At 38.3% G+C, this 18,952-nt stretch overlaps 7 protein-coding genes across 7 annotated transcripts in view; 6 read left to right on the forward strand and 1 right to left on the reverse strand.

Moving 5' to 3' along the window:
* Gasu_48620 (serine/threonine-protein kinase ATR) overlaps positions 1 to 7,012 on the forward strand; it is an 8,371-nt gene extending 1,359 nt beyond the window's left edge. The window contains exons 2-7 of the mRNA XM_005704030.1: positions 42 to 1,798; positions 1,842 to 2,265; positions 2,312 to 2,460; positions 2,507 to 4,099; positions 4,149 to 5,609; positions 5,663 to 7,012. Coding sequence (XP_005704087.1) covers positions 42 to 1,798; positions 1,842 to 2,265; positions 2,312 to 2,460; positions 2,507 to 4,099; positions 4,149 to 5,609; positions 5,663 to 6,964 — 6,686 coding nt within the window. The 3' untranslated portion in view covers positions 6,965 to 7,012. The remainder of the gene's footprint in view (positions 1 to 41; positions 1,799 to 1,841; positions 2,266 to 2,311; positions 2,461 to 2,506; positions 4,100 to 4,148; positions 5,610 to 5,662) is intronic.
* Positions 7,013 to 7,021: 9 nt separating this feature from the next.
* Gasu_48630 (N-acetylglucosaminyltransferase) lies at positions 7,022 to 8,541 on the forward strand. The gene is made up of 2 exons (XM_005704031.1): positions 7,022 to 7,531; positions 7,581 to 8,541. The coding sequence occupies exons 1-2, from the start codon at positions 7,057 to 7,059 to the stop codon at positions 8,507 to 8,509; spliced, it is 1,404 nt and encodes a 467-aa protein (XP_005704088.1). The 5' UTR covers positions 7,022 to 7,056; the 3' UTR covers positions 8,510 to 8,541.
* A 30-nt stretch (positions 8,542 to 8,571) lies between these two features.
* Gasu_48640 (SIT4 phosphatase-associated family protein) lies at positions 8,572 to 11,546 on the forward strand. Its single transcript, XM_005704032.1, has 7 exons — positions 8,572 to 8,999; positions 9,054 to 9,131; positions 9,177 to 9,359; positions 9,406 to 10,188; positions 10,235 to 10,447; positions 10,497 to 10,841; positions 10,895 to 11,546. Exons 1-7 carry the CDS (start codon positions 8,628 to 8,630, stop codon positions 11,285 to 11,287), a joined length of 2,367 nt encoding a protein of 788 aa, XP_005704089.1. The 5' UTR covers positions 8,572 to 8,627; the 3' UTR covers positions 11,288 to 11,546.
* Positions 11,547 to 11,621: 75 nt separating this feature from the next.
* On the forward strand, positions 11,622 to 14,892 carry Gasu_48650 (isoleucyl-tRNA synthetase). Its single transcript, XM_005704033.1, has 3 exons — positions 11,622 to 12,388; positions 12,442 to 13,774; positions 13,825 to 14,892. The coding sequence occupies exons 1-3, from the start codon at positions 11,646 to 11,648 to the stop codon at positions 14,866 to 14,868; spliced, it is 3,120 nt and encodes a 1,039-aa protein (XP_005704090.1). The 5' UTR covers positions 11,622 to 11,645; the 3' UTR covers positions 14,869 to 14,892.
* Positions 14,893 to 14,896: 4 nt separating this feature from the next.
* Gasu_48660 (molybdopterin biosynthesis protein MoeB) lies at positions 14,897 to 16,291 on the reverse strand. Its single transcript, XM_005704034.1, has 6 exons — positions 16,048 to 16,291; positions 15,752 to 15,995; positions 15,511 to 15,698; positions 15,106 to 15,462; positions 15,002 to 15,053; positions 14,897 to 14,964 (listed from the first exon to the last, which is right to left on the reverse strand). Exons 1-6 carry the CDS (start codon positions 16,267 to 16,269, stop codon positions 14,933 to 14,935), a joined length of 1,095 nt encoding a protein of 364 aa, XP_005704091.1. The 5' UTR covers positions 16,270 to 16,291; the 3' UTR covers positions 14,897 to 14,932.
* Positions 16,292 to 16,301: 10 nt separating this feature from the next.
* Gasu_48670 (uncharacterized protein) lies at positions 16,302 to 18,006 on the forward strand. The gene is made up of 5 exons (XM_005704035.1): positions 16,302 to 16,798; positions 16,843 to 17,059; positions 17,111 to 17,208; positions 17,259 to 17,491; positions 17,541 to 18,006. Exons 1-5 carry the CDS (start codon positions 16,332 to 16,334, stop codon positions 17,939 to 17,941), a joined length of 1,416 nt encoding a protein of 471 aa, XP_005704092.1. The 5' UTR covers positions 16,302 to 16,331; the 3' UTR covers positions 17,942 to 18,006.
* Positions 18,007 to 18,011: 5 nt separating this feature from the next.
* Gasu_48680 (uncharacterized protein) lies at positions 18,012 to 18,932 on the forward strand. The gene is made up of 3 exons (XM_005704036.1): positions 18,012 to 18,038; positions 18,098 to 18,166; positions 18,219 to 18,932. Exons 1-3 carry the CDS (start codon positions 18,014 to 18,016, stop codon positions 18,890 to 18,892), a joined length of 768 nt encoding a protein of 255 aa, XP_005704093.1. The 5' UTR covers positions 18,012 to 18,013; the 3' UTR covers positions 18,893 to 18,932.
* The last annotated feature ends 20 nt before the right edge of the window (positions 18,933 to 18,952 follow it).

Raw genomic sequence — 18,952 nt, forward strand, 5'->3', positions numbered from 1 at the left:
TGTAAAGTATCGTAGTGTGGTTTCTGATGGATTTCAAATAGTAATGGATCGAATTGATCTTTCTAGCAGTGTTGCGCACGACTCTATTTCCTTTTTAAAGGACTTGTTAATAACTTTTGACTGTCTCTTTTCTATTTCGGAAGATGATCATGCGAAACATATCACTTTTCCTGTTCTAGAATTGGGTTTAAATGTCTTGAATCATCTAAAACATGACGAGAGCCGTGAAGTTGAATATATTTGTCGTCAGTTTACTGAAATATGTACGTGGCATTTTTCATCTTGTCAAGTGACAGATGCGAAGGCTGCCATGAACTTTATCAACTTTGTTCTGTCGAAATGCAGCAATGTTACGTTGTCGAAAAGCGTTTCTTTTGTCGATGAAATGTATTTTCTGATCCTTGAAAAGAGTTTACACTTCTTAAGGCAAATCAGTGGACCGGACATTATTCCTCATGATAACTCGCTTTCATATATCGACTTTCGTCCATTGAATACGTGGTTGAGTCATTATCTTACAGAATGCAGTGATCATTCTGAGTTGACTATTGAGGAAATCAAAGTTCGTTGTCTATTTTATCTTATTTTGTCTGAGGTTTTAGCGTTGCGTTCTCGTTTTTCAGGACTCGAATCGTTTGGGGACCAAGTTTGCTTAGACGAGATTCTTCGTAATTTAGAAATGAGCTGGAAGACTTTCTTTGATCTGTTGTCATCAAAACAGAATGACTTGAGTGATTTATCTTACAGTGCTTGTCTTAAGAAATACACCTTTGCAATTATGAAACTTTGCATAGAGATACTTGAGTTGCAAACTCGACCTCATTATGAAGAACGAAGGCGACTAGTATCAAGAAATTTACAATACTGTCTTTATATTTCTCTCGTTCTGGGTATGGAAGAGCATATTGATAAGTGTCTTCAAAAAGTTGTAAATATCTTGGCCTCGTTGGATTGTTTCTCTGCCAGTTCTGAGTCATTTGGTCCATTGAAAGGAATACATTGTTTTTCATGTTTGAGGAGCTCAACCAGTTGGAAGCTACGTTCTTTGGAATTAAGTTTTCAATGTTCAGGACTGTGTAATATAGTCACGTTGCTCATTTCAGAGAAATTCGTGCAAAGCGAAAACTTTTCCTTCATTATTTGGGGTCGACTTATTTCATATTTGCTTAAAAGTTTTTGGTGCAATTATTTAAGTTGCGATGATCCAACATCTTACCACATGGAGGTTTTAGTTGTTATTTTATTGGACAGCTTAATAAGTTGGACTTCGCCAAAACTTTTACAGGATTTCTGCTACAAGCCGACAAGCATCATCGATTTTCAAACTGCTGTAAGGCTGTCCATTGACTCTCATGAAGAAACTGAACTGGAAAGCTTTGAAGTTTTGTTTCGAGTTGCTTCTGAACATAGTCTGCAACAAATTAGTTGTGACAAAGTCGTTTCATGGTTTCTCAGATTATTTAGAGATCGTCTTATGGTTATCGGATTTCACCGCCTCCTTAATGACTCTTTTGAAATTTATGTTTGGCAAAGTCTCTTTCAAAGCAACACAAAAGACTTGTGGAATATTGTGGCTTCGAATGTCTTGAGAATGCTACTAGTGAGGAATGATTTTCAGAGTGTAGAGTTTCTCGCTAACCAGTGTGGACGAAGCCTATGTTTACTTATCAAAGATAATCTAGGAAGTATTGTAGCCACTTATCTCTATCAGCGAACTATTTTAGAGGCCAACGAGTCGACTCAGTTTATACAAGAGTCTTTAATACGACTTGAGACTTGTCTCGAGTTTTGTTGCAAGGTATGAACTGCAAGCTGTCTTTTCTTGGCTAACCAGATTTCAGATAATTGATTGTCCTTCTTGTTCACAACTTTTTTTGTCCTGTAAGATTTCTGCTACCAAATTCTTAGTCCAACGTTTGTGTAAGCCAGCCTCAGAGCTAATCTTCTTGGAGAAATCACTTGATAGCTTGGCAAAATTGACAGGACATTGCTCAAGTTGTAGTCTTATCTCAGATTGCTTCCTTGCACTTATTGACGACTTGAATCAAAGAATATTTTTGCGCTTAAAGTACAGTTTATTGACAAGAGCCAGATCCCTCAAATGTTTACAGCGACTGTTTACTTTTATCTCATCTGAGCTGCATCTTTTCATTCCAAAAATACTTGCTTCTCTCAAGCTGGTCTTAGAACTTGAAGAGGATTTGATCCCTGTTGGTATCGAAACTTGGATATCCTTTTTGTCTAATGTGGATCCTTTACATGCCGGTAAGTGTGAAACGATTTGTTCTTTGGATATTTTTATTTTCTTAAGGTTCCCATGTTTTAACTATCCTTTCCGTTTTAAATCCATTCGTACCTTCATTTCCTGAACAACTGGGCCCTTCTCTTGCCAGACTTGTGAGTCAATGCAACTTTAATCTATTTTTGATTATCGATGAATCATATATTCCTATTGAATTGGTACAGTACGCATGTTTTAAATGGAAGTCTAGTAATTTTGTTTTAGGAAACTCAACCATGTTTTGGAGACTTTTTTAAGAACTTGAGAATTGCAAGAGAGAGCTTATCACTTCAACAGCAAATGGATGTACTGGTTAGTTTTATTGAGTCACCAGAAGTGTCAACAGTGAAGTATGCGGTATTGTCCCGTCTTCAAAAACTAGTTACTGTGAACCGCAAACAGATAACAGAAACACTGACACGAGATTTGAAAATGCGTTCGAGTATTAGTGCTATCATTTCAAATATATTTTTATCTTTAAAAAGCTTAGACAGAAAATGTTGTATATTAGCAGCAGATATTCTTGGGGATTTGGGAGCGATCGATCCTGTATATTTGATGGGAGATATTACTCCTGCTGAAACTGCCAGATATATGTCATGTAGACTTTCAAATAATAAGAGTGCTAGTTTAGAAAGCTTTTTGCAAGTCCTTCTTTGTCATTATCTGATTCCGTGCTTAAAAGGGGGTGAAAAGTCTGGAACTGGACTCCATCAGAACGTTGTTGGATTTGCATTGCAAGAGTTGATAAGGATCTATATTAATGAATGCCACCAATCATCAGCGAAAGGTACACATGACTTGGAGACTTTCTATTCAAGTGAACTCTATTTATCACTGACACAAGTTCATCGAGAGCTTCTTATTCCTTATATTCACTCGAGTTACAGTGTTGTACAGACAGGACACAAGAAGGAATCTTTGAAACTAGACGAAATAATTGATTCTAAAGGTTATAGCACAGATGCATTGGATCTATGGATATCCAACCTTTGTATTCTGTTAGTTGATACAGAGTGTTTTCTGAATACCAAGTCGCCATGGTCAAGAGTCCTTCAAGTTTGTAGAAATGTTTATCGGTTGCATCCTCAAATCGCGAGATTTGTCTTTCCGTATATTCTACGTCAATTTTTGGAGAATCTTTCAGACAGGGAAGCCAGTCAAAGTGTTTTGGATTTTATTGACTCCCAGCTATCTTGTGCCTTGGAGCGAGGAAGTATTTTTGCATCTTGGGTTCTTGGTCTAGTAGAAGAGTACCGACTCATAGAAGAGAACGTGGCAGAACAAGAGAAAGTATATCGTCTGGAGAAGATTTGTTCTCGACTGAAAGCTTTTGGTGGAGAACATTCATCTTTTCAAAGGAATGTTCTGTATACGTTTCTTAAGAGTATAAATGATGTAGACCTCGCTAAAGCCGCTTTGAAGATTGGATCCTATCATAGAGCTGTCTTTTATATAGAAGAACATTTACGACACTTAATGAACAGTGAAAGCTCGGAAAATGCCACTTTTTTAGTTAGGTCTCTGCAGGATGCTCATAATGCCATTGGCGACAAGGATTCTTTATTAGGTCTTTTGGTGCTACAGAAAAAGAAACTTTCGAACCAGCTGAGTCTGCAAGAACGAATCTTGGAAGCTGAGTCTCTAGAAAACATAGATGAAGTCAATGCTTTATATAGTGAAGCATTATCTTCGAAATGTCTTGCAGGTCTCGAAATTTCTTATGTGAAACATCTCCTCAAATTAAACTTGACAGAATTTGCCAAGTTCTTTGCTAGGAAATTCTCACCAGACCTCGAAGGAACAAAGCGAGAACAAGTAAGTTCTATTTTACTTTTTTTTCAAGTATCAATCATATCATAGCTAGATGAGAGCCTTGCATTGTGCTGCTGCTTGGAGATTGTCGGAGTGGTTTGAAATAGATTCATTGGATTCCTATTCACAGATTACGGGAGACGAAGTCGGCGAAATTTGTATTGCTGCCTATCTGAATTCGTTGTCATCGCCCAAGCATGCCACTCATGTCAATAACTTGGCTAAGGAAAAGATAATTAAAAGCATGTCGGACCCTTCATTAGGGAGTTACGAGAAATCTTACAAATTTTGCGTATATTTAAGCATTTTGCGTGAAATAGAGTGGATAAAAGAGATTTTAGGGAATTCGGAGAAATGCAGAGACATTGAGAAGGTCTCTCTTCTCCATCAGGAGTTAACACTGCGGTTGAGAAGGACAGTTCCTGACGTTTCAGTGAGAGAACCAATTGTAGAAGCTCGAAGCGTTTGTTACGCTTTTTTTGGTGACTATTACTATGCCATAAATGCCATGATGGAACTTGCCAAGCTTGAAAAAGAAAATGGAAGCCTTCATGCTGCATATTTGAATGTGATTCGATCGGAAAACATGTTTTATTCTTTGCAAAACAATAAGGACATATCTCTCTTATCGGAAATTCAATTGGAAAAGGCAGATATTTATAAGGAGAAAGGAAACTTATTTAGTGCTATAGAAACCTTAGAAAGCGTTGTTCAGGCGTTAGAGAGTCGATCTCATCAAAGTAGACAAGAAAATCTGTTCAGTACTGAAACGCAACTCGCTAGAGCATTGGTTGCTTTAGGCAATGTGTCCGAAATTTCTCACACTTGTACGACGGAAGTCATTGCTTCCTATTACCGAAAAGCTGTGAATCTGGCAGCGAACTTTCAAGACGGTTTTTATTATCTAGCCCGCTTCTACGACCGTATGTTGCAGGAGTCAACTTCTGGTTTGGTTGAAGATGTAGAGAAACATAGGAAACAATCCTTGTGCGATAAGAATACATCGCAAAATATAGTACAGTGTCTTTCTGTTGCTTTAGAAAACTATACTCGTACGATGGAACTTGGAGGCAAATACATTTTCGAATCTCTTCCAAGGCTGTTGACTCTTTGGTTCAATTTTGAACATCAAGCTTGTGTGGATAAATCAACTCCGGCTTGCTCTTTCTCTGAAGACGAAATGGCTACAATTAGAAGCAACACGGAACGAGCGTTTGAAAACCTGCCAGTCTGGCAATGGACAACATGCATCTCCCAAATTTTGAGCAGAATTTCTCATCCAAGTGCTTTTGTTCGCAAAAATTTAGTGCAACTCACAGCGCGATTGACAGTTTCGTATTGTGGTCGCATGATTTGGTATCTGGCACCTGTTATAAACGGAAAGAATGATATACGAAGAAAAACTGGTGAAAAAATAGTGTCTGTTGCTGAAGAGCTCGGAGATCAAAATATGTGCAAGACCTTGAGGTGCGGACTTGCCTTTATTCAAGAACTCTCCAAAATCTGCCTTCAGGTATGTTACTAGCAATCTGCTCTATGTGACACGAGTTAAAATTGCTTCCAAAGAGTACGCCAAAGCACGTGAAGAAACTATCCTTTTCGAGCAATTTTGAAGCTTTTAAGAAAATGCTTCCTTGTAATCAAGTCGTAATTCCCACCAAAAAAGCTATTATGATTAGTTATGACGAAAGTTTGACAGATAGGAATGAGAGCTCTGAATCGGCTGCTTGGAGTCCATGGAATGAAGAGTTACCTACCGTTTACGGAGTAGAAGATGATATCATCTTGATGAACTCGTTGATGAAGCCTAAGCGTATATGCTTAGTAGGATCTGATGGAAATCAATATTATTTCTTATGCAAGAAAGAAGACTCCGGTGACATGCGAAAGGATTCGAGGCTCATGGAGTATGTTGAAGCCTATTTACGATGCCCCATTCTAAACGATACTAGGTTTGCCTCAGTTATCAATCGCCTTCTTCGAAATAATCAACGTTCTCGTTCAAGGGAGCTCATACTAAGGACATATGCCGTTCTACCTCTTAGTGAAGAGTGTGGAGTAATAGAATGGCTATCGAATCTTGCTCCACTGAGAGGAATCGTATTCCATCTGTACAACATCTTTAAAATTCCGATTTCTTTGGGAGAGATTAAGGAGCAATATGAAAAGCGAACCTGTACTACTTTGGAATTTTATCGTGAGTGGTTGCTTGCCCGTTTTCCTGCCCTTCTACGACACTTTTTTGTTGCTTGCTTTCTTGACCCTAGCGAATGGTTTGTGGCTAAGAAGAGATTTACATATTCTTGTGCCGTATGGAGTATGATAGGCTATATCGTAGGACTTGGTGACAGACACGGTGAAAATATCTTAATAGACATGACTTCAGGAGATTGTATCCATGTAGATTTCGCTTGCATGTTCGACAAAGGACTGACGCTTAAAGTTCCGGAAGTAGTTCCATTTCGTCTCACTCCTAATATGTTAGATGCAATGGGTCCTGCTGGTCATGAAGGTTCGTTTCGAGTGGCAGCGCAAATCACTATGAGCATTGCTCGAGCAAACAGAGACTGTCTTATGTCCGTATTAGAAACATTTCTTTACGATCCTCTTGTAGAGTGGGAGAAGAGCGGAAGTACTAGACACCACAGCAACAAAGGCAAGGAAAATATTCCAGTAGAAAGGTCAGCTTTGAAACCGAATGCTCATGCTTTGAAGGCACGACAGAACATTGACGAAAAATTGCAAGGCATTGTGAAAGATAGTAGATCACCGCTTTCTATACAAGGCCAAGTGCAACGTTTAATACTTGAAGCTACCAATGAGGAAAATTTAGCAAACATGTATCTTTGGTGGATGGCTTGGATTTAATCTTGTGCCGTGACAACACGTGGCACCGCATTCAGTTAGCGATCGTTTCGGAGGGGAAGCGTTTGTATCGTTGAAGAGCATTTTTCTTCTCGATGTCGCACTATTTATTCCCTAGTCGTGGTGATATGCCCAACAGTCGACCAAATGTTGTCATGTTTAGACGGATCATTTTTACAAGCCTCGCTTTTACTTTTCTAACAGTACTATGTTTTATAACTTTGACAGTAAATGGAACACTAAATATTTGGTTTTCTCGAAGTGGAAGTACCTCTGAAAGTCTGTTTTCGTTGTCCTCGTTTGATAGCGATATCCACTTTGAAAACTTGAGGTTAAGAAGATCTACATCTAAGCTTGATGTAAGAATCGCATACTTCATTCAGGTCTCAACGTCCAATTTGCACTTGTTTCCGAGGTTGCTCTGTAACTTATACGATACGGAACACGTTTATGCCGTTCATTTTGATTGTCCTTGTAACCAATCTGCTGTGGATAGTATCGTCAAAGCGATAGAACTAGGCAACTTCCCTAATATTCATATTATCCCACATGAGACTCTAACATATTCAGGTAAAATAGGCTTGTATAGGACAAGAAAATAATTTATACAACTGACTAGGGATATCGCTTGTACTGAATACTTTATCAGCCATGACGGTCCTTTTGAAATATCCTGCAGGAACTTCGAACCAGAAAGAATGGGATTTCTTTATAAACTTGAGTGGTTCAGACTATCCTTTGCTGACTCCTTGTGACCAGGCGAAGGTGCTTGGAGAAGCTCTGAGCATGATTCACAACTCGACGATCAATTTTCTTCAAATGTTTGAACACCATGATTCAGATTACAGAAGATCGCTTTTATATTTGGACCCTGCTTTAACTATGAATAGCCTCGTCTCTGAAAACTGCAAGGAGAGAGAGGCGTTGAAACCTGTTCAAGTACATCCATTTCAGCATAACTTTAACTTCACGTTATATAAGGCAGAGGCTTGGATGATTCTTTCTCGAGAAACAGTAAAATATCTTACCTGTGAATCTTTCCCTCGATGGATGCTGGCTTCTTTTGTAAATACTGTTTCTTCTCCTGAGCATTACTTTGTAACAGTATTGAAAAGCTCATCAATTTGGAAGAATACAATATACCCATTTGCATTTCGTTATGTGCGTTGGATACATCCAAAACTGCCAAGAGTCAGTACTCAGCATCCATTTGAGTTGGACCTTCATGAAGATCTATTCTGGGACGATATCTATGAGTCCGGTTGTTGGTTTGCTAGAAAATTTTCCCAGCAGGACAGTCTGCTTCAGTCACGAATCGACTCCGAAATAGCGGGACTCAACTCTACCCTCTTGAAAGATCTTTTTCAATCGGTTACACTTGAAAAGTCATTCTCTATTGAATTGCTGTCAAAGAAGAAACAGTTTTTAGAAGACAGAAGCTTGAGAAAATATTTCTGTTCCAGTCCCACTAGTCTCTCGTATCATTTAAATAGAAGTTTAGAAACTATGCGAGCATTGATAACAAGACATTTTTCTGTAATCATATAAATTTTACTTTTCATAAACATCTTTGTGCTTTTGCATCAAAGTCAACTACTATTTTGTTTGCTAATTTTCAAATCTTCTTGTGGGCTTTCTGCACAGTAGTGGCGCACTTCCAACGGTCATGTTTTTCAGGGCAGGTTTAGGGTCTCCAGCACCAATAGACCTGTTTTTGGACAGAGTTGAGCGTGAAAAACTACTTGAAAAAGTTGAAGAGCCACTTACGACTGCTAACGATGAAAATGAGCAAGAGGGGGAACTAAACACTTCGAACCCAGAAGAGCGTCTTGTCACAGAGGGGAGTCAAACGCTGGCTGTGGAAGAAGCTGAGAAAAAGCCTGAAAGTCGCGAAGATGTGAATTATAGTGAGAAGGAACCTTTGTACAGGGCCATCAAGTTGCTTGCAGAGCTGCTAGACGAGGATGACTTGCTGGTGGAACTGAGAGCTTCCAACAAAAGACTTTTAAACTTTTTTTCAAACCCTTTAATTATCAAGGTGGGGATTATGGTTGCCTGAGGCTTTTCGGCTCTTAGTTGTTTTTGAAAACAGGCTCTGATATCTTACGTCACCGACACGGTTCCCCGTTTTGATGAAGACCAAATGGACCTTGCGAAACTCAAGTTTAAGGTATGGATTCAGAAATATTTAAAGGGAGAATCTGAACCTTTTAAGTTTCCCTTGGTTGCTTGTGAAATACTTTGTTCCGAAAACCTCAGACTGAGAGACCCTTTTGCTAATCATTCAGATAGTTTAAAGTTGCTTTTTTCGTTTTTACGTAAACCCACTGGAGAAATAGACATGTCAACAACGGGAAATTTTGCAAGGGTCGTGTTGACACTAATACGCCTATATCCGGTTCGTAAAAATTTTTTTAGTCTAAACTTGATTTGAATTTCTGCAGGATGTTATAAAGAACTTTGTTCAAGAGAACTTGTGGATTTTAGACTGTCTCATTCAGCATCTTTATTGTATGTCATTGGCCGATATTCTGTTGCGTCTTTATCTTCATGTTGGTTATGATATTCCCAAATCCTCCTTGTCTTGGAGTCTTTCAGAAAGCCAGAGTTTACAAACATTTCCGGGTTATCTCATCTTTGATAAGCTCGGAGAGAGTTTCTCTCCTTCTTCGTTTCCCGAGCTTGATGACTTCAACAGAAATGAAGCTATTTCTAATTCAGCCTCCGTTATGGTAGGTATTATACAACAAAGTATCTCTACAAGTGACTATATGGAAGTCCCGGAAGAAGTCGATATTATTAAGAGGTCTTTCATTATTGGTAAGGTTTTAGACGATGGTTTAGTGGAGGCAGAAGATCATCAGGGAGATTTTGACAACATATGGTCCTGTCCAGCCCTAATGAATGCTCTTAGAGTTTGTTGTGAATTGCTTATTTCGTTGAATTCGTTGAAAGGTGAATCATCTATGTCGGAAAAATCGTATCGAAGACATTCGACTACGTTTGCCTCATTAGAAAGTAGTGAAATTTCAGTTACTGACGCCAATAACAAAAATCCACTAGCAATTGTAGAGAGTGAACTTGTATCCAAACTTCCCAAGTTAGGTTCCTTTTTGGCTAAGGTAGGAACCGAAAATTTGGGGTTGGTTGACTCCAGGAAAGTACTTGGCACGTTGCGATTGAAAATTGCCGAATTTTTTCTGACTTGTTTAGTTACCTGTAGTCAGGTACGCTTGTTGCTTTGTCTCAGATTTTAAAGGTTCACTTTCGCAGGACACTGTTGTGGAAATATTTCGTCTTGGAATTCCGAAACTTCTTTTACGACTTTTTGTTGTTTGTGATATGTGCAATATTCTCCATAATTATATTGTTTCCGTCATTTCATCATGTTTTTGTGGAGACTTTAAAGTTGTACAAAAATTGTGGATTCAAGAGTGCCATATTTATGAGTGGTTGGTTGAAGCTTGGTCTGAAAATGACAAAATCGTAAGTTAGAATGGTTCTGTCTTACGTATTTTTTACTGTGACTTTGAAGGACGATTTAAGGTTCCGCAAAGGCTATATGGGTCATCTAACTCAGATCGGCAATATATTAAGTCAATATTTGGATGAACAATACGAACTTGTTGTCGAATACATTTGCAAGGAGGAACTTGAACTTTTTGAACACCTTCGAAATACTTACTTATCTCAAACCAATGAGATCCAGTCCAAACCTTTGGGAGGTTCGCATCCAGGACAATTACTTTCCAGTGCACAGATGCCGGTTCCGACATCTAGTCTTAACTTTCCTGAATATGATCAATTCATGGCGGAGATAACCTCATCAGACGCGGAGGCAGTAAAGAAGTTTGCGGAATATCTATATGAACAGACTAACGTATTGTGAACTACTTGAAGAAATCTTTTTGCATGACTAAGTTATTTACTTAGGGAGAAATCGACAACGAAGATGATGAAGACGAAGAGCTTATGGAGAGTTCACGTGCTGTTCCAGTGACAGAAGAAGCAAATGATCCCGAAACAGACGATATTTTTAAACAAGCTGTTGTTCCATCTTCGGAAAGTCTTTTAGTAACGGAAGAGACAACAGAAGATTATGAACTAGACTTTGAGAGCGACGATACTGATGAGGTAGACTTTGATGACTTGGCTTTTACTGGTGATGCTATTTTTGCATCAGCTCGTGATTTCCCTTCAGAGAGGGATCTGGAACAACTCAGAAGTGCTATTGCCGAACAGAAATTAACTGCTGAAGAAGCTTATGATGCCTATGAAGAGGATCATTTGTCTTCTGTTGAAGACGAAAGAGTTTATGAAAAATGAGGAAAACATCTCGATAATTCTCCAATTTTCTGGTCATTAGGGAGTTTTGAATCTGTTTTAAGGTTAACAATGATATGAATGTTTGCATATTATCGCAATTAGAGTTGCAAAGATGGTAAACGTCAAGTTGCAATCACAGCAGAGTTCTTTGAGTTGGCCAAGTAGATTGGCTATTCAGTTATGATAGAAGAAAACCCTTTTGCTTGACAATCAAACGACAATAGAATACAGTAAATGTCATAAATTGATTTGCGAATGGCTACTTTTGTTTTAGGACTCTTGTAGAGTCGTTATTTCATAGCTCTTGGCTTTTTCTGATAATGAATGGAAAACCTTCATTGAGATTTTTGCACTTCCCATGTTTTGGACCGATGAATCACTGCTTATGACGAGTAACTTTTGTTACGTTCTTTTTCCTGTTGGAAGACAGTTTCCCACTGTGTCTGGATGTCGTTGCACCAACAATAGATGGAAGTTGAGAAAGTGGACAGTTCAAGTTAGAAAAGTCTTTCGCAGCCACCGAAATGTTTTGTTGTGTACCCTTCAGACTGAAAGGGAGTCGGATAGAGACTTTTGGAAACAATTTTACAAAAATAGCATAAACTTGCCCAAAACACGTTTTGAGCAGAGAGCTAATGCAGCAGTCAAAGAATTGGAGATTCAAAAGTTTTGGGAAGATCACCTCATTTACGAAAAGGTATTAGAGGCAAATCAACACAAAACTTTCGTTTTGCATGACGGCCCACCTTACGCTAACGGAACATTGCACGTTGGTCACGCTTTAAACAAGATTCTGAAAGATATAATTTGTCGATATCATTTGCTAAGAGGCTTCTATGCATGTTTTATTCCTGGATGGGACTGCCATGGTCTTCCCATTGAGCTCAAAGTCTGGCAAAGTATTCCGAAAGAAAATCACGATAAAGTTAGCGTCATCGAGCTTCGAAGAAGAGCTGCAGAGTTTGCAAGAAATACTATAGAAGAACAGAAAAGTTCCTTTAAAAGGTTTGGAATTTGGGGCTTTTGGTCGCGTCCATATTTAACTATGTCTCCTGAATATGAGGCAGCCCAAATACAAGTCTTTGGAGAACTGTTTTTGCGGTACGTTTTAGTCATGAGTTTCAAAGTTCTTAACCTGAAATGGTATGGAATAGTGGCTTCATTTATCGTGCTCGCAAACCAGTGCATTGGAGTCCTTCAAGTAAAACTGCCTTAGCGGAAGCAGAATTGGAATATTCAGAAGACCATATTTCGACTGCAATTTATGTTTCTTTTAGGATTGCTCATGTCAATTCTCTGTTGGGAGATTTGCCTATTTCTTCCAATTCTTTAGAACTTGTCATTTGGACTACTACTCCTTGGACACTTCCTGCTAATGAAGCTGTGGCAGTGAATCCTCACATGACTTACTCTTTGATAGAGGTGGCACGATTGAACCGATTTTTAATAGTTGCGAAAGATTGCTTGAAACGAGTAAGAGAAAAGTTAAAACTTGAATGGCAAGATTGTCGACAAGTTTTGGAATGGACGGGGGAATCTTTGGTTGGTATCAAATATTATCATCCAATTATAAAGGATAAAATCTGTCGAGTTGTGAGAGGTGGAAATTATATAACATCAGAAAGTGGAACTGGTTTGGTGCATACAGCTCCTGGTCATGGAGAGGAAGACTTTGTTGTTGGAAAACGTGAAAATCTACCCATTTCTTGTCCTGTGGATGAGAATGGAATGTTTACAAAGGAAGCTGGTGAGGTTTTGTTTGGACATTCTGTGTTAGGACAAGGAAACAAGCTAGTACTGGAACTTGTTGAGAATATGAATTTATTACTTGCGAAAGAGTGTTATCGACACAAATATCCTTATGACTGGAGAACGAAGGAACCTACTATTTATAGGACTACAGAACAATGGTTTGCATCTTTGGAAAACTTTCGAAAGGAAGTCTTGGATAGTATTGATCAGGTTACTTGGATTCCAGAGTCCAAGAAGAATCTTATTCGCTGTATGGTTATGGAAAGATCAGATTGGTGTATTTCTAGACAGCGTGCATGGGGTGTTCCTATACCTGTATTTTATGATGTTTCTAATGGTAATATTCCTGTTCTTGATGAAGAAATCTTAGAACATATAAGTCACATTATCAAAGAAAAAGGTTCTGATGCCTGGTTTTACATGTCAGAAGAAGAGTTGTTGCCTGCAAAACACAAAAATAGGCATCTCGTGAAGGGAATGGATACGATGGATGTTTGGTTTGATTCTGGTTGTTCATGGGCAGCATTGGAAAGCAAAGGTTATTTGAAGATACCCGCAGATTTATATTTAGAAGGTGGTGACCAACATAGAGGTTGGTTTCAGTCTAGTCTTTTGACTTGTGTTGCTACAAAAGGTCGTGCACCTTATCTAAAGGCAATTACTCATGGTTTTGTATTGGATGAAAAGGGAGTAAAGATGAGTAAGAGTGTTGGGAACGTAATAGATCCTCAAGTGGCAAGTATATTATGAAAATAAGAGATTCTCAAGTTTTCACAGTTTATTAGGTTGTGAATGGCGGAAATAATCAAAAAAAGGATCCAGCATATGGAGCAGATGTCTTGAGACTTTGGGTCGCAAGCGTGGATTACAGGAATGAAGTTTTAATTGGTCCGCAAATCATTCGACAAGTTGCTGATATTTATCGAAAGATTCGAAATACACTTCGCTTTATGGTTGGCAATTTGTATGATTTCAGAAAGGACGTGAATGCCATTCCATTAGCTGAACTTCCTCAGTTGGATATTTATATGCTTACTGTATTCAACAAATTCAAGAAATCTGTTGAAAGTGCATATGAAAGATACGACTTTACTTCTATATATCAAGCCATTCAGCGACTTTGTATTACAGAATTGAGTAACTTCTATTTGGACATTTCAAAGGATCGTCTATACGTTTCTCTACCTGATGATTATCGTCGTAGAAGTTGTCAAACAGTTTTGCATATGATACTTGAAGATTTGGTCCGAATAGTTGCTCCACTTATTCCTCATACTGCAGAAGACCTTTGGCAGTGTTTTGAGTTTCGACGGGATGCATGTCTTTCAGTATTTCAGTCAGGTTGGTTGTCGAATGAGAAAGTTCCTTTGGGTCATTATCCGGATACATTTTGGGAGAATGTTCGTTTGTTGCGAGATGATGTGAATAAGTGTTTGGAAAAGGCAAGAGAAGAACAACTCATTGGTTCTTCCCTGGAAGGTAGAGTTGGAATATATTTCAATAGTAAGGATGATGAGAAGCACATTTCCTTTTGTCATCATTTGAGACAACTTTCAAATAGTAGTAACCAAGTAGACCAACTTGAATACTTGTTTCTTGTTTCTCAAGTGGAGTTTATGGAAAGCAAAGAAAGCTTATACAGAGTGTACTCCTACGCAAGAGATAGTGTTCATTCACAACTGGATTGTTATTCTATAGGAGTTTCTAAAGCATTGGGTCATAAATGTTTTCGATGTTGGAACTTCTCTACAAGTGTCCAACAAAATGAAAAACATCCAGAACTTTGTCATCGATGTATTTCGGTCGTAGATAGGCTATTGTCGAAATAAACAGTCGACTTCTAATAATAAGGTAGTGAAGGATCACAATGCGTCCTCCATTCTTCGATTCCACCTATAATATCATAAACATTACGAATACCCCAACTTCCAAGTAAAGAAACTGCTTGTTGAGATGCATTACCACGACGACAAATCACAACAATACTTTTTCCATTATTTGCTTGTTGTTCAATCTATTTAGTAATTCTTATCAAACTGTCCATATTTCTATCATGACCAAATTACCTCTTCATGTTTGGAAGAAAGTTCTTCCAATGGAATGTTATGAAAACCTTCAATATGACACAACTCATATTGAACAGAAGGTCTCACATCTACACAAAAGTAATCATTATTCCAAAGGCCATTTGTTAGTACAAGTTTTGCTTTGGCTTCCAAAGGAGATAATCGCTTTTCAATAGGAATAGTAAAAGATTCGTTGAGTCCAATAAAGGATGCATAATCATATTCAACTATACTAAAGTCTTCTGAAGAATCACCACAAACGATGCAATTCGAACTGCGCTTTCTGAGCTGAAAGGTTCTAAATTTCGTTTCCAAACCATCAAATACAAGTAAGCGACCTATCAAAGGTTCTGCATCCTGAAATGATTATTTTGGAGTGCTAACTGAAAACTAGGAAACTCTTACTTCGATATTGGCAGCCAACTTGATGGATTCCAAAGCTTGCAAACAGCCAATCACACCAGGAATGGGACCCAATACTCCACTGGCATCACAACTTCCAACACACTTCGGAGGAGGAGGCTCAGGAAAGATGCATCTATAACACGGACAATCTACTGAGGCACTATAAACAGTTATTTGTCCATCCCATCCTAAACCTCAATATTCAATCCTCATCAAATCTACGAATAAAGTAGTGAGCTACCTATGGCTGCTCCTGAAACCAAAGGCTTGCTTAAAGCTGCACAAGCGTCGTTGACGACATATCTCGTCAAAACATTGTCAGTACAATCAAGAACAATGTCATAACCTGCAATGATTTCTATGGCATTGAACTGGGTCAATCTTTGTAGAACGATATGCACCTGAACGGAAGAATTCAAGTTCTGTACCGTTTCTCTGAGAGATTCCGCTTTGGGCTTGCCAGATAAACTCTCCTTATGTCCAATCTATGGAACAACTGTTTTAGAGAAAGTTATTTTTCGAAAAGATGACATAAACCTGTCGATGAAGATTGCTTATTTCAACCATATCGTTATCGACAATCCCTAAAGTACCAATCCCAGCACCTGCGAGATACAAAGCTGCAGGACAACCAAGTCCTCCAGCACCGATGATGAGGATTTTCTTTTTCGCTAAAAGCTCCTGACTTTTCTTTCCAAATTGTGGCAATAGTATTTGACGACTATATCTGGAGATATTCCAACTTTCCTTTGTCGTCATAGAATCAAGTGTACTAAAACTGATTTCATCATTACACCCCAACAGAGTTGTACAAGTAAGAAATGCATTGTTATGTATGTCATTCGTTCGGAAACTTGTGCTCAACGAAGATCACAAGTTTTCAATATAAAACTCAATATGCAAAACGTCATCATAATATTTTACTAAAGTGTTCAACGGTTCCTGTTGATAGGAGGAGACTTACTTCATTTCCGTTTCCTTTATTAGAGAAAAGAGAGAATGATGAAGTTTGGAACTTGAACTCTACAGCTATAACGGAGTTTCTTCAACACTATCAACACTCTCCAGTTTTATTTAGCAGATGCTTTCCTGATCTGTTCTTTGCAATAACTCCAGAAGAGCTAGCAGGACTTGCTTGTGAAAGTGGATTTGTGTCACGTGTCGTTCAACACTTTCCAACCAAAGAAGTTGGTAAGCAATGGAAAGTTTTCTGGGGTCCTTTTTCAGAAAAATATTTCGAAAGCTTTCCTAAGAAGAACGCCACGTTGCTAGTTCATGATGTGGAAAGGTATAGAATTCTATTTTTTTGCTATACTTAAGTGCCTTCTGCAGATATTTTCCTCAAGTGGAGCAGTTACTAAGATATTTTCGGTTCATTTCGAATTACAGAATAGACGATGTTATGTTATCGTATGCGACTTATGGAGGAGGTGTTGGTCCGCATATTGACAACTATGACGTATTTCTTATTCAGGCAAGAGGAAGAAGAAAGTGGCTTCTCCATTTGTCACCTCTGAAGAAGGACGAGGAAGATTGGCTGCCTAATCAAGTGCGTGTCGTTTAATTTTTTATTTGCGAAATTCTCTTGCCAATTTGTTAGGAATTGCGAGTTTTAAGATCTATTCCTTCTTCAATGAATGTAGAATGTATTTTAGAACCTGGAGATATGCTTTATCTTCCTGCTCGTTGTCCACATTGGTATATGAATAGAGTCTTTGAGTAATCCTTGGCTTATCAATCGTATATAGGGGAATCTCTTTGGATAATGATTGTATGACATATTCAGTAGGCCTTCGATTGCCTTCCATGCAGAATATGCTGTTTGCTATGATGGAACATTATACTGAACAGTTTCCATTGGAAGAAACTTTCCTAGACAAATGTCTTCCTTCGTATACAGCAGCAGATGACCCAGGAAGAATAAGACAATTATCTACAATCCGTACTCATTTGTTGAAAGAAATTCGATATTTATTATCTGGTGAGTATTGGCAAAACAAGTGCATTATATTTCAAATGACTGTGCATAGATAAACTTAACTTTCGTTCTTTTCTTGGAAAATTGCTAACAACTCCTATTCGATTGGATATGACACAGTTGACAGAGCAAGAAGAAGAGGAGTCTGAAGAAAAAGCTGAAAACCTGGCTAGAGGGTTCTGGTCCGGTATTGTTGTGTTGGAACGAACGAAAGGGTGCAAAGCTGCATATATAGCTTCTTCCAAAGAAGTACCTTGCATGCTATTTGTGGATGGAACAGAATATCGACTGCCCAAAGGAAAACTTTTCGATCAGTTTGCGAAAATGTTTTGTGATAAGCAAATTCCACTCATCAGATGTCGTAAATTGATTGGATTTCAGCAGCATTCAGATTTCATTGGTCTGTTCAAGTCGCTGCTATTAAATAGAAGTCTTGAGCACTTAACCCAATAGCGTTTAAAAATATTGAAACTGTTAAATATGGATATGAGGAATCTAGTAAAGGACAATATGGTTCCAGAGTTTATGCGACAACCTGGTATCAAAAAAGGTGACCAGAACACCTTTTATCCCCACTCTCCTCAACTGACAGCTTGTGGTTGTGCCAAGGCTATCGAAAACCCTCAGAAAATATTTGGCAAATTCTTACGTCTCTCGTTCAAATTCATAATGAGACGGGTTGGTGTCTTTTGTCAGAGTTTCGAGACGTTGAGTAAAGTGTGAAAATTAGGAAACGTGTGGACTCACTTATTGAGCGGCGGCCTGTTTCTTTTACTTGTCCCTTATACATATCACTCTTTAAGTGAATATGACAAGAAGGATGTTTTATGTATGTTAGTTTTTGTGCTTTCTGCTTCATTTTGTTTTTTTGGTTCAGCAACTTATCACTTATTTATATGTACGAGGAAGTGGCATTATACTTTGAGGCATATCGATCATAGTGGAATTATCAGTATGGTTTGTGCTTCTTATTTACCAGCACTGAATAGAGGATTCAAGTGTTTTCCTTGGTATCAACAACTTTATATGGGTATGACTATCGTTTGCTGGATAGTTATCATTATAATTGTCCCAGTGCTGGACAAGCGAGAGAGACGTACTCAAAGAAATATCGTTTTGTTTACTTCTGCCACTTGGGGAATCATTCCGTTGATTCATTTCTGTTTACGTGGAAGATATGGTTGGCAAATGTTTCTGGTTTCTACTTTAGTTATGTGGTTGGTATATGGTTTGGGTTTCCTCTTTTACGTAACAAAATGGCCAGAGATTCGCCACACCGGTAAGTTCGATATATGGGGCCATTCTCATCAATTGTGGCATTTGTGTACAATATTTGCGTCCTTGTTCTGGTGGTATACACTGATGAAGATGCATAAAGAGTTGCCTGATTCGCTGCATTGCTAATAAAAATAACAATTCCTTAATGCAAATTGTGAGTGGTTTCCAAATCTTCAAAGGGTAGAA

This window comes from Galdieria sulphuraria (assembly GCF_000341285.1).
Source record: "Galdieria sulphuraria unplaced genomic scaffold scaf_46, whole genome shotgun sequence".
In the NCBI taxonomy this organism is placed as follows: Eukaryota; Rhodophyta; class Bangiophyceae; order Galdieriales; family Galdieriaceae; genus Galdieria; species Galdieria sulphuraria.